Source organism: Mandrillus leucophaeus, unplaced genomic scaffold (genome assembly GCF_000951045.1).
Source record: "Mandrillus leucophaeus isolate KB7577 unplaced genomic scaffold, Mleu.le_1.0 Scaffold440, whole genome shotgun sequence".
NCBI lineage: Eukaryota > Metazoa > Chordata > Mammalia > Primates > Cercopithecidae > Mandrillus > Mandrillus leucophaeus.
Genome location: NW_012104699.1, coordinates 648949 through 661973, shown reverse-complemented (window position 1 = coordinate 661973; position 13025 = coordinate 648949). Strand labels below are relative to the sequence as shown.

At 46.5% G+C, this 13025-nt stretch overlaps 1 protein-coding gene across 1 annotated transcript in view; it reads left to right on the top strand.

Annotated features, from left to right (window-relative positions):
* The first annotated feature begins 4972 nt into the window (after nt 1-4972).
* The window catches only part of LOC105549473 (zinc finger protein 700-like), a 29969-nt gene continuing 21916 nt past the window's right edge, over nt 4973-13025 (top strand). Inside the window, exon 1 of the mRNA XM_011994038.1 lies at nt 4973-5132. Coding sequence (XP_011849428.1) covers nt 5130-5132 — 3 coding nt within the window. The 5' untranslated portion in view covers nt 4973-5129. The remainder of the gene's footprint in view (nt 5133-13025) is intronic.

Genomic DNA, 13025 nt, shown 5'->3' with positions numbered 1-13025 from the left:
ATCTCAAATACAGAACAAAATGGAGTCTCTTATGTCTACTTCTTTCTATACAGACACAGTAACAGGCTGATCTTTCTTTCTTTTCCCCACAGTCTCCAAATCTACTTTTCCTCTTGGACCCATTGTGAGAATAGGTGTGCTTCATAGGCAACTACTGGTGATAGTAGTGATAGCCCATAATAACTAGGGACAAAAAGGGAACTTTCACTTTTTTTTTTTTTCCTTCCTGAGATGGAGTTTGTGCTCTGTTGCCCAGGCTGGAGCACAATGATGTGATCTCGGCTCACTGCAACTTCTGCCTCCTGGGTTCAAGCGATTCTACTGCCTCAGCTTCCAGAATAATCAGGATTACAGGTGTGCGCCACCATGTCTGGATAATTTTTGTATTGTTAGTTAGAGACAAGGTTTCACCATGTTGGCCAGGCTGGTCTTGAACTCTTGACAGCAGGTGATCCACTCACTGACCTCCCAAAGTTCTTGGATTACAGGCGTGAGCCACCACGCTCACCATGTTTTATGTATATAAATGTGTGTGTGTGTGTGTATATATATATATTTCTCTTTATTAAAATACAGACTAGGTCTCACTATATTGCCCAAGGTGGTCATAGGCCAAACTTTCAGGCTCAAGCAATCTACCCACCTCATTCACTCAACGTGCTGGGATTAAGGAATGGGAAACTGTGCCAGGCCAAATGAAAGAGACTTAGTGGGAAGCTGGGCACGGTGGCTCACACCTGTAATCCCAGCACTTTGGGAGGCTGAGGGGGTGGATCACCTGAACTCAGGAGTTCCAGACCAGCCTGGACAAGATGGTGAAACCGCGTCTTTACCAAAAATACAAAAAATTCGCCAGGCATGGTAGTCCCATTCTCACAGTCACAGAAAGGTTCTTTCTTAAGGATTCCACCTGCTGGAAAGCATTATTTACTACCAGAACTTGTTCAATTCAAGAGTGTCTGGTTTCATCTCCTTGTCATCATTACAACCAAAATCCTGAAGGGACTGATTTGCCACACTGTGGTTGCCATAAGGCCCGATTTTTACCCTCAGCAGCAGCTGTAACATCCCAACTTACAGCTCTACCCTCTAAAGGTGTGCCTGAGGCTTGTGCCTGCCATACTAACATGTCAGTGTGTCCAAAGCTTCCTGCAGAGCTGTGTCCCAAACCCAAAGTGCCCCTTTCTATAAATCTATATATTGGTCTCTAACATTGGACTAAGTGTCAGATAAATGCTCTCCGATAATCCAAAGACTAACAAATGTCTGGATTTCTTTTTTCCTTTTTTTTTCTTTAAGAGACATAGTATGACTCTGTTTCCCAGGCTGGAGTGCAATGGTGGGATCATAGCTCACTGCAGAAACTCCTAGTCCCAAGGGATTCTCCTGCCTCAGCCTCCCAGGTAGCTGGAATAAAGGCACATGCCACCATGCCTGGCTGTTTTTAAATTTTTTGTACAGATGGAGTTTCACTATATTGCCCAGGCTGTTCTTGAACTCCCAGGCTCAAGTGATCCCCCTACCTCAGCCTCCCAAAGTGCTGATATTACAGTCATGAACAAATGCACCCAACCCTGAAATAGAAATATTTCAAAGGGAAAACATCTAACGTTCAAGTTGTTATCTATAGAGCAGTTAACAGGAACTATCATTTAGGGTCTATCGTGAGGCAGAAATTTAAAAATAATAATAAGTACTGAATTTAGTTACTCCAAAAAAAGTAAAAGCTAAGGCCCAGAGTGTGGCAAGGCAAGGGTTGAAAAGCACAAGTTTTCCTCTGCCTAGCAGCTTACTTCAAGGACAGAAGATAACACTGTCCAAATAGCCAAGGCCAAAGGAATGGGCTCCAGACACCCCTCCCGTTCAGAGCAAGGTTGAAGGAAAAAAAAAGAGAAAGAAAGACAGATACTTTCACTGTTACTCTTTTCCAAGGCTTCTTAAGCATTATTATGTTTTACAAATGTCTGTATTTAGCCAATGCTTGTTTTTCTTTCAATGCAGGTATAAGGACACTGGCTATGCAAGGCCTTAAATTATGCTATAGACTACATGGCCTGTCACTGTATGATTAACTACTTTTGTTTTGCATCTGTAAGGCAGCTTATAAAAACCCCGCTTTGTCTTCGTTCAATTCTCAGCTTTTTGGATAGGAATCGTCTGGGCCGGTGCGTACCTAAAATATAAACAAATCCTCCTGTACTCCATATTGGTCTTTCTGTTCCTCAGTTTAGCTCAACAATGGGATTCTAGGACACTAGGTATGAAACAAATATGAGGAAGGTCAGAGAACAAGCTGACCTAATGCTTAATGCTGTAGGTGCTACAAGCTTGGTTTAAATTTTTCTCCTCCCTTCCTCCCTGATGAATTTGATAAAAGTTTAAAGGGATGGTTTCACCAGGGCCTTTTCCATTGATTGCAAGGAGGTCATCCCACCTGGTAAATCCTCAGTAGTCCAAGCCTCTTACGTGGCTAGAATGATCTAGTCCATAAGGAAATATCACCACCTGCTGTTTTACAATTAGACCATCCAAGGGGGTCAGGGTTTCCCCAGGGAGTTTGGTGGGCTTTTTATGATTTTTTGTTTGTTTGGTTTTGATTTTTATTTTTTTTTTGAGACAGTGTCTTGCTGAAGTGCAGTAGCCTGATCATAGCTCACAGAAGCCCCAAACTTTGGGGCTCGAGTGATCCTCCTGCCTCAGCCTCCCGAGTAGCTGAGACTATAGGTACACACCACTTCTCCTGGCTAATTAAAAAATAAATTTATGTAGATCCGAGTGTCTCACTTCACTGGTCTTCAACTTCGGGCTTCAAGTGATCCTGCCTCCTAAAATGTTGAGATTACAGGCAGGAGCCATGGCACCCGCTCTCCCAGGCTGTTGTTTGAAGGTTTTTGCAATCTCTGAGTTCTGCAGCAGTCTATTCCCTGACAGCGAAAGTTTCATCCTATGACCCCATTTTGCAGCAGTAGTTGAGCATTCACTTTTCTTTCCATAAGGAAGTGAGCTTGCCAGTGACCCTCATCCCTCTCCTCACTGATGACTTCTTTGTCATCAGAGCCTTCTTCTTCATAAATTCCCACAGAATCCAAGTTTTCAAGTCCCATTTGGGCTTAGTTATGATAGCCACAGGCCTACACCACCTGCCACAGCACCCCCGTACCATGGAAGCCACCCGACTTTCTCCTCCCCGAGTTTCCTGTCCTGGAAGTCCCCATCTCTGCTCTCCCGGGCTCCAGGCCCTAGAGCCGCGCTGCAGCAGAGCCCAGTTCCCAGGGCTGCTCCCTTCACCTATCCACATCCAGCTGCAGCTCTCCACCCTCTCTCCCATCAGCCTGGCCTGAAGGTGCTGCAGTATCATTGACTGCGGGTCCCTCAGCTGCCACCTCCACCGCGACCTGGAAATCTTTCAAATGCACTGAAGTTGTCTTAGATTTTTCCTCCCCCACTTTATACATAAGCATAGAAGGAGAGCAGGGACTCTGCTGGTGTCTTATTCACACAATGGGATTGAGGGTGTTTGTCTCGCAGAACTAACCGATGGGGTGAGAAGTAGCTGAATAACCTGCAGAAGGAAGCAGAGCCGGAGGCCAGTGACTCCACGTTGAGGACAGTCTGGAGCCTGCAAAGGCTCCACGTTGAGGACAGTCTGGAGCCGATGGGGTGAAAAGTAGCTGAATAACCTGCAGAAGGAACCAGAGGCCAGTGACTCCACGTTGAGGACAGTCTGGAGTCTGCAAAGGGAGAGAAAGAGAGCTTCCCTGGTGGCTTCCCGGGCAGCCCACCCCCTTCTACAGGTGGCCTCCAGCTGCTCAGAGCAGCTCCAGAAGGAGTGGGGATCCCGAGAAGCTGCAGAGCCCTGGAAAGCAGAAGACCCAGGTGCAGAAGCATTTGTGGCGTCTGTCCTTTGTGGTGTTGTGCAGCTGGAGCCTGGAGCTGTTTTCTGGGCAGATTTGATGTTTGACATGCATGGGGTTGCTGGGGTCAGAGTTATTTGTATAGATTTTTTTAAAAAGTGTGGCCGGGCGCGGTGACTGACGCCTGTAATCCCAGCACTTTGGGAGACCGAGGTGGGCGGATCACGAGGTCAGGAGATCGAGACCATCCTGGCGTAAAACCCCGTCTCTACTAAAAATACAAAATATTAGCCAGGTGTGGTGGCGGGCGCCTTTAGTCCCAGCTACTCGGGAGGCTGAGGCAAGAGAATGGCGTGAACTGGGGAGGCGGAGCTTGCAATGAGTTGAGATCGCGCCACTGCACTCTGGCCTGAGCTACAGAGCAAGACAGCCTCCGTCTCAAAAAAAAAAAAAAAAAAAGTGTGAAGATCAGGCTAGAGCTAGAGGCAGAATTGTTTGGTGGCGTCACCTGGATAAAGCGTTCATGAAGTTGACAGTTTACTCAGGTCAGAAACTTAAAACCTGGTGACAGTTTCCTGCTGGTGAAAATGAAGATCTGGAAGGAGGAAACATTTTCACACTGTGAGGAGGGGATGGGGTGTGGGACCAAGGCTTGGCCACGCCTCATTCCCAATTCCGGCCCGCTCGCGGACGTATGCCTCGCCTCCTGGTGCAGTCGTGCCCCGCCTGGTCTCGGTTCCACTGCTGCTCTAAGGCCAGTAGACGGCTCCCGTGAACACTGAATCTGAAATTCCCTGCACACTCCTGTGACCCCATGCAGAACGAAGGAGCAGGGACAGCCCCTTGAGTGAAGATGACGCTAGTATTCTCTTCTATCAATACCAAGTTTGGCTGAAATGCAAATATCCAATAACCAGAGTGCAGAAAGCAGCTGGCCCTTAGAGAAGCCTTAGAGAATCCCTCAGTCTGGCTCTGGGGTGTCTGAGACCCAGGGCTTCAGCTGTCACTCGGATATGGGGGCGGGGCCTAGCATTTCATCCAATCAGAGGCGCGGGGGCGTGGCCCTGTGCACAGTTCTTCCGGAAATGTAGGGGGTTGTGTTCCTCCCCACACCTTTGTCGCTGCGCGGGCGGCGGTTGGGATCCGTCCGGTCTGTCCAGCCGGAGAGGGACCTGGTGCCTGTACCCAGGTTTCTGTCGCTCAGTCACCTGTGCTATTCCCTGCTGTAGTCACAGGAGCTGTCGAGAGGACCCCGGGACATCTGAAAGCCAGGAAATGGTGTGTGTGCGGGGCCGGGTGTCGTGAGACGGGGGAGGGGCTGCCTGGAACAGGCGGGAACAGGCTGTGGCGGGACCCGGGCCTCCCTGTGGGCGACTCCGGGGTCTGGGACCGAGTCCTCCTTGAGCAGTTTGGCCCTCGGTCCCCTCGGCCGCTGGACGGGGCTGGGCCGGCAGCTGGGACCCCGGGCGTCCTGTCCCGTCCCTGCGCGGCGACTGCGACCACGGCCCCGGAGCCTTCTCTGGGCAGTTCCGCGCTCGCAGCCCGACGTCTCCCCAGATTGAGCGGAAGCAACGTGAGGGTTATGGGTGGAATCCTGACTCGGGTGTAGGGTTCGTGCGTGGGAGGAGCAGCGGTCTGTGGGGCCCCAGCCCCCACTTTCTCCTGTTAAAAATTAAACTGAGGTACGTTAACAATGAAAGAGTTCATTTGAGCAAACAGCGATTCACGAATGAGAAACACCCAGTCCTGGCTTGTGGTTTGTCAGCGGAAAAAGCCAGACTATGTAAAATAAAGAAGTTTATTTGGAGCCGGATAGGAGAGACCTTGGCCGAGGGAAACACAACCCCGAGAAGCCTGGAGTAAGTGGTCCCGAGGCGGCTCAAGACAGTTTGATTTTATTCATTTCAGAGAGACAGGAATTGTAGGGAAAATAATGAATCAGTGCCTGAAAGATGTAAATTCCTTTGGTAGAAAGGGTGAGACCTGTGGAAGGGGGGTTAGAAGGCATAGGTGGTTGAGGGATTCTGTAGGTGGCAGCTGGTGGAGAGTGTGAAGCTTTGTCTAAAGTTTGGAGGAGGTAGGAAGGAATGCTGAAGGAAGAGGATCTGTTATCTGCCACTTGATTCTATCCCAGCCAAAAAACAGACCTGTTTCTCTAGATTTTATGAATTCTAAGGCGTGACTTTACCTTTGCCTTACGTGGCCTTAGATCTTGTTTGTAATGTGGTATCTTATTGCCCCATGGAGTTCGTTTTTCCATTCTGATGATACCTATTGTTACATGAATGTGCATTAAGCTGCTGCATTTCTAAACTCCTAAAGGGAGAGGGTATAAGGAGACCGTCTCACTTCCCATCTTGTCATACAGAAGAACTCAATTTTCAGGGTTTTTCGGGGGTCCCTTTGGCCAAGAGCCGGTCACTTCACTTAGCTGGGAAGGTACTTTGTTTTTGTTTTGGTTTTGGTTTGAGACAGAGCCTCCTGTCACCCAGACTGGAGTGCAATGGCGCTATCTCGGCTCACTGCAACCTCCGCCTTCCGGATTCAAGCGATTCTGCTGCCTCAGCCTCCCGAGTAGCTGGTATTACAGGCATGCACCGCTACACCCTCCTAATTTTTGTATTTTTAGTAGAAATGGGGTGTCACCGTGTTGGCCAGGCTGTTCTCGAACTCCTGACCTCAAGTGATCCACCCACCTTGGCCTCCCAAAGTGCTGGGATTAAAGATGTGAGCCATCTTGCCAGGCCAGAGGCATGTTTTTATTTTTAGTTTACCAGTTTAGGGGTAGGCCGTTATAAGTTACATGAGGAGACAAACCAGATAAATGCTTGATTGGTTGCAGAGATGCAGTTGCCTTATTTGGACTTGTCACTCCAAAATAATCGAAAGCTTCAGATTTCAATTGGAAGAGTTTATTCAAGCAAAAAGATAGCAATGGCCCATTTGGGAAAAAGACTCCAGAGAAATGGACTCAGTACTCCAAAATTGGAAGTTAAGTTCTTGCTTGTATTACCGGAAAATGAGGTCCTGATCAGACCCCAGGAGAGTTCTCGAATCTTACACAGGAAGGAATTCAAGACGAGTCACACAGTGTAGTGAGAAGAGAGTTTATTGAAAGCTACTCTGGGCCAGCATGATGGCTTAGGCCTCTAATCCAAGCACTTTGGGAGGCCAAGGTGGGAGGATCACTTGAGTTCAGGAGTTCGAGACCAGCCTGGGCAATATAGCCCCAATAAACCCCATCTCTTCCAAAACTAACAAAAATTAACTGGATGTGGTGACTTGCACCTGTACTGCCCAGGTACTCGGGAGGCTGAGGTGAGAGAATCACTTGAACCCCGGAAGCAAAGGTTGCAGCCCAGCCGAGGATGCGCCACTGCACTCCAGTATGGGTAACAGAGTGACACCCCATCTCAAAAAGCAAAAACAAAACAAACAAAAAAGAGTTCAAGACCAACCTGGCTAACACAGCAAGACCCTGTCTCTATTTAAAAAAAAAAAAGAGAGAAAAGGAAAAAGAAAGAAAAAGTTTCTCTGTTTCAGAGTAAGGCATCCTCATACAGCAAGTGGAGGAACGTACTGTCTTTAAGTTTTTCTTTTTTTTTTTTTTTGAGACAGAGTCTCGCTCTGCCGCCCAGGCTGGAGTGCAGTGGCGTGATCTTGGCTCACTGCAAGCTCCGCCTCCCGGGTTCATGCCATTCTTCTGCCTCAGCCTCCCGAGTAGCTGGGACTACAGGCGTCCGCCACCTCGCCCGGCTAGTTTTTTTGTATTTTTTAGTAGAGACGGGGTTTCACCGTGTCAGCCAGGATGGTCTCGATCTCCTGACCTCGTGATCCGCCCGTCTCGGCCTCCCAAAGTGCTGGGATTACAGGCTTGAGCCACCGCGCCCGGCCTAAGTTTTTCTTATGTAGCGATCTTGTCTATGTAAAGAATAAACTACCTGTGCCTACCTGCATGTGGGCTGACAGCGTCACACAATTTATTACTCTGTTGAGTTAAAGAAAACTATCCTTTACATTTTAGTATACAAGTGCATTAAAACAACTGTAGTAATCTTGAAAGCATATGTTGTTACGGGTATTGGGACATGGGGACGTTCTGTTGTTGTGGGAGTGTAAGGATACTTGCAGGCATCTTCAGGCTGTTTTCTTCATGGGAAACATTTGATGATCATGGGTTGTGACTGGCAAGGAGTGTTTCTTGTTAGTCTCAAGGTGGAGCTGAACTTGAATTGGTGTTACTCTGGCTCCCCTAGGCACCTTTTTCCCTAACACTTACATAGGCAAAAGACAAATAAATATAACATGATTACATTTTCCATAGAAGGCTGATATATGAGATACAACAGTTTTTTCTGGAGACAATGCCTTGCTCTGCGACCCAGGCTGGAGCGATGGTGCAATCATGGCTTACTGGAGGCTTGACCTCACTGGCTCAAGCATCTCAGCCTCCCAAGTAGCTGAGACTACAGTTGTCCACCACCACACCTGGCTAATTTTTTATTTTTTGCAGAGGTTAGGTCTCGTTATGTTGCCCAGGCTGGTCTCTGGCTCCTGGCCTCAAACAGTTCTCCTTCCTTGGCCTCCAGGAGTGTGCTGGGATTACAGATGTCAGCCACTGCACCTGGCTAACATCTTAATTCGTTAGGGTTTGCTTTTTTTCCCCCCAGAACTTGTATTCTTTTCTTTCTGGCTGGTTTTTATTTCCTTTTCAATTTAAAAGAGTGAATTTAACATTCCAGCTGAAGACAATGTGATAGACATGAAGTCTTTGTGTGAGGAAGTAAAGAGGGAAGTTAGTCTACTACAGAGATCAGTAGTGAAGAGGGGCCTGGCGGGATGGCTCACACCCAGAACCCCAGCACTTTGGGCGGCCAAGGCAAGTGGATGGCTTGATCTCAGGAGTTCAAGAGCAGCCTGGGCAACATAGCGAGACCCTATCTCAATTGTGAAAAATCATATTAAATTTAAAAAAAAAAGTGAAGAGGGAAAGGGTCTTTCCTGTTTCCCTTCAGTCATTTACAACATTTTACAAAACACTATAGGTAAGAAAGAAGGTGAATCTGTAATCAGGGAAAGGAGAGTTCCAGCTGTCTATGTGAAAGTTGTGTGTCATGTGACTGAACCCCATGATCACATTGCTTCAAGATAATTGAGAGATCTGTCAGCCTAAATTTTGGAATTACTTTGTTGTTTTTGTTGTTTGTTTGTTTTGAGACAAGGCCTCACTCTGTCGGCCAGGCTGGAGTGCAGTGGCGCTATAGCTTACTCACTACAGCCTCCACCTCCTGGGTTCAAGTAATTCTCCTGCCTCAGCCTCCCAAGTAACTGCGATTACATGCATGTGCCACCACACTCAGCTAATTTTTGTATTTTTAGTAAAGATGGGGTTTTACCACGTTGGCCAGGCTAGTCTCAAACTCCCGTCCTCAAGTGGTCCGCCCACCTTGGCTTCCCAAAGTGTTGGGATTACGGGTGTGAACCACTGCACCCCGCCTGATTTACTTGTTCACACAGCCTATATAGGTAGAAAATTTCTACGTATGTAGTTACAAGGTAATTGGTAAATTGTGCCTGATTAAGCATAAATTTTATTTCCCTATAAATTAGTAATTTCCAAGAATTGTATTTAAATTTGATTTCAGGGCCCTTAGGTAGGACCCTAGGGTACTACACACAGTTCAGTCTCATTGCTTCTTATTTAAATTTTTTCACACTTTCCAGGGTGACTGGTTTCACCTCACATTTTCCAAATATATGCGATGCAGGTCCTCCACTCTCATACCACAGCCTAACTCTTCAAGGGCTTACAGTAAAATCAATGTCTGAACATTTCACATGAGAGGAAAGCAGAGAATCACCACTAGACATTTTCCTGAAAAATCCTTTCTGCCTCTCCTCCTGTTATCTTTCTGAGACACAGACACCTTATCAGGATATCTTTGGGATGAGGTTCCTTTCTGGAAACTTTACAGGGTGGTATGTCTTCAGTACACCCTTCTATCTTTTCCAGGTTTTGAGTTTTAGAACTGCCTGTAGCTGACCCAAGACCCCCACAGTTGCCGTGTCTCTTGGAGGGTCTAGTGGGTATCAGTGCCTAGGGGAGTGGGGCCTCCCACGGGAGCAGCTGAATGAGTAATGGTGGAGGAGATGCCTGGTATACTTTTCATCTAGATACCCAATTCATGGGTGCTCTGCTTCTCTCTCCCAACTTCAGTTTCCATTAATTGGAGACGCATGGCAGGTCAGCTAATCGGATGTTGCTATTGAGGAAAAGCAGAAATGATTCCTGTCCTCTGGATTGTCTCAACTGTGAAGAGAGAAATATCCCAAAAGACAAGGAAAGGCCACCCCAACAAGGTTGTATCTAGCTGTCCCACAGGGAGGTGGTCACCAGAATGCAGCTGTGTAAGTCTTACATGTGAGTTGACCACATGGAGGAACTGGGAGGAGGTGGAGAACTGGAAACTCTGTTGAGTTTGAGTAAAGGTTTCTTCTGTGATGAGAATGTGAAATCCATAAAGAAAATGCATGCTAAGGTAACATATGATTATAAGAACTCACTATAACCGGCAGCTCTAGAATGAATTAATTTACTGTATATGGAGATGATGAGTAGTAGATTGATTATCCTCCGGTAGAGAACCATTTGTCCCTGCTTTTTCTGTTAAGTGTTCACCACTTATATCATTGGCTGGCAATACCTGGTTTGTCATAGTTTCACATTACCTTAAATAGATGCCCAGACTGGGTGCGGTGGCTCATGCCTGTAATACCAGCACTTTGGGAGGCTGAGATTGGCAGATCACCTGAGGTCAGGAGTTTGAGACAAGCCTGAGCAATATGGTGAAACTCCATCACTATTAAAATTCAAAATTAGCCAAGCATGGTGGTGCATGGCTGCAATCCCAGCTACTCGGGAGGCTGAGGCAGGAGAATCACTTGAACCTGGGAGGTGGAGGTTGCAGTGAGCCGAGATTGCCGAGATTGCACCATTGCTCTCTAGCCAGGGCAACAAGAGCAAAACTCTGTCTCAAAAAAAAACCCAAAAAAACAGAGGTGCCCTACTTTCACAATTTGCTGTTCTCCATTGGCCTATCGTTCTTTTTTTTTTTTTTTTTTTTTGAGACAGAGTCTCACTCTGTCGTCCAGGCGGGAGTGCAGTGGCCGGATCTCAGCTCACTGCAAGCTCCGCCTCCCGGGTTTACGCCATTCTCCTGCCTCAGCCTCCCGAGTAGCTGGGACTACAGGCGCCCGCCACCTCGCCCGGCTAGTTTTTTTTTTGTACTTTTTAGTAGAGACGGGGTTTCACCGTGTTCGCCAGGATGGTCTCGATCTCCTGACCTCGTGATCCACCCATCTCGGCCTCCCAAAGTGCTGGGATTACAGGCTTGAGCCACCACGCCCGGCCTTGGCCTATCTTTCCATCTCTGATAATACCATTTTCTGTTAATTAGTTTAGAGTTCAAAGTTTAGAGTTCATTTTCTGTTAATTAGTTTAGTGCCTCTCTGTCTTAGTCATGTTGGGCTGCTCTATCAAATTACCATAGACTGGGTGACTTAAAGAATAGACATTTATTTCTGGCAGTTCTTGAGGTTGTGAAGTCCACGTTCAGGGAGCTGGCAGATCTAGTATCTGGTAAGGGCCTGCTTCTTGGTTTGCAAATGGTCATCTTGTGGTTTCTTCACCTGACAGAAAAGAGAGGGAGCCGGCTCTCCTGTGTCTTCTTATAAGAGTACTAATCTCATTCAGAAAGGATTTACTCCTATGTTCTCATCTAATCCTAATTACTTCCCAGAGATGTCAACTTCTAATACTATATTGGGGGTAGGTTATTAATGTATGATTTTTTTGGAGTGGTGCAAATATTCACACCATAACAGCCCCCAACCATATTCTATAGAGGATCTTGGCTATTTTTAGTCATTGTCTTCTATTTCAGTTTTTAGAAGTACTTTTTTCTTAATTTTAGTGAAAGAAACAAACTGCCTTGTACATTTCATAAAATAAAATATAACTGTAGGCATATTTCAGAGAGGTTACATCATAGTGATACTTAATCTCCTTTTAAGGACACGTGGCATTTTTTCCATTATTGCCTTTTATATTGATGTTTTTCAGTGTAAACTTTTTGCATAATAATCATTTTTTATCCTTCTTGAGACTTTTTTGGACTTCAAGAAAATTAGTTTTAATAGAAATTAGTGGCCCGGCGTGGTGGCTCATGCCTGTAATCCCAACACTTTGGGAGGCCAATGCATGCAGATAGCCTAATCCAGGAGTTCGAGATCACCCTGATGAACATGGAGGAACCCCATCTCTACTAAAAACACAAAATTAGCCAGGCGTAGTGGCACAGGCCTGTAATCCCAGGTATTCAGGAGGCTGAGGCAGGAGAATCACTTGAACCTGGGAGGCAGAGGTTGCGGTGAGCCAAGATCCCAAGATGGTGCCATTGCACTCCAGCAACAAGAGTGAAACTTTGTCTCAAAAAAAAAGAAAGAAAGGAAGAAATTAGACCAGCCTGGGCAACATGGCAAACCTTGTCTATACAAACACTTACCTGGTCATGGTGATGTGTGCCTGTAGTCCCAGCTACTCAGGACACTGAGGTGGAAAGAACTGTTGAGCCTAGGAGTTCGAGGCTGCAGTGAGCTATGATTGCACCACTACACTCCAGCCTGGGTAACAGAATGAGACCCTGTTTCGAGAAAAAAGAAAAGAAAACAAACAAAAAAATTAGTTTCAATATGTTATGCTGTTGTTGCAGATGATTAGAATTCACTGAGATTTATTTCTGTATAGGGTATGCATTCCAGAAACTAAAAGTATTACATACGCACAAAATACATTAAAAAATTGCACAATTAATCCAAATATTGATGGAGCCAGTACTGTGAATGATAAGACAACTGCCCTACTTTTCTTTATGCTTCCCCAACCTGGGTACCCATCCATATCAGTATATTTTATTTTTGTACTTTTTTTATGCAAATGATAACCAATATGCCAATATGTGATTTTTTTTTTTCTTTTTTTTGAGACGGAGTCTCGCTTTGTCGCCCAGGCTGGAGTGCAGTGGCGAGATCTTGGCTCACTGCAAGCTCCACCTCCCGGGTTCACGCCATTCTCCTGCCTCAGCCTCCCGAGAGGCTGGGACTACAGGCGCC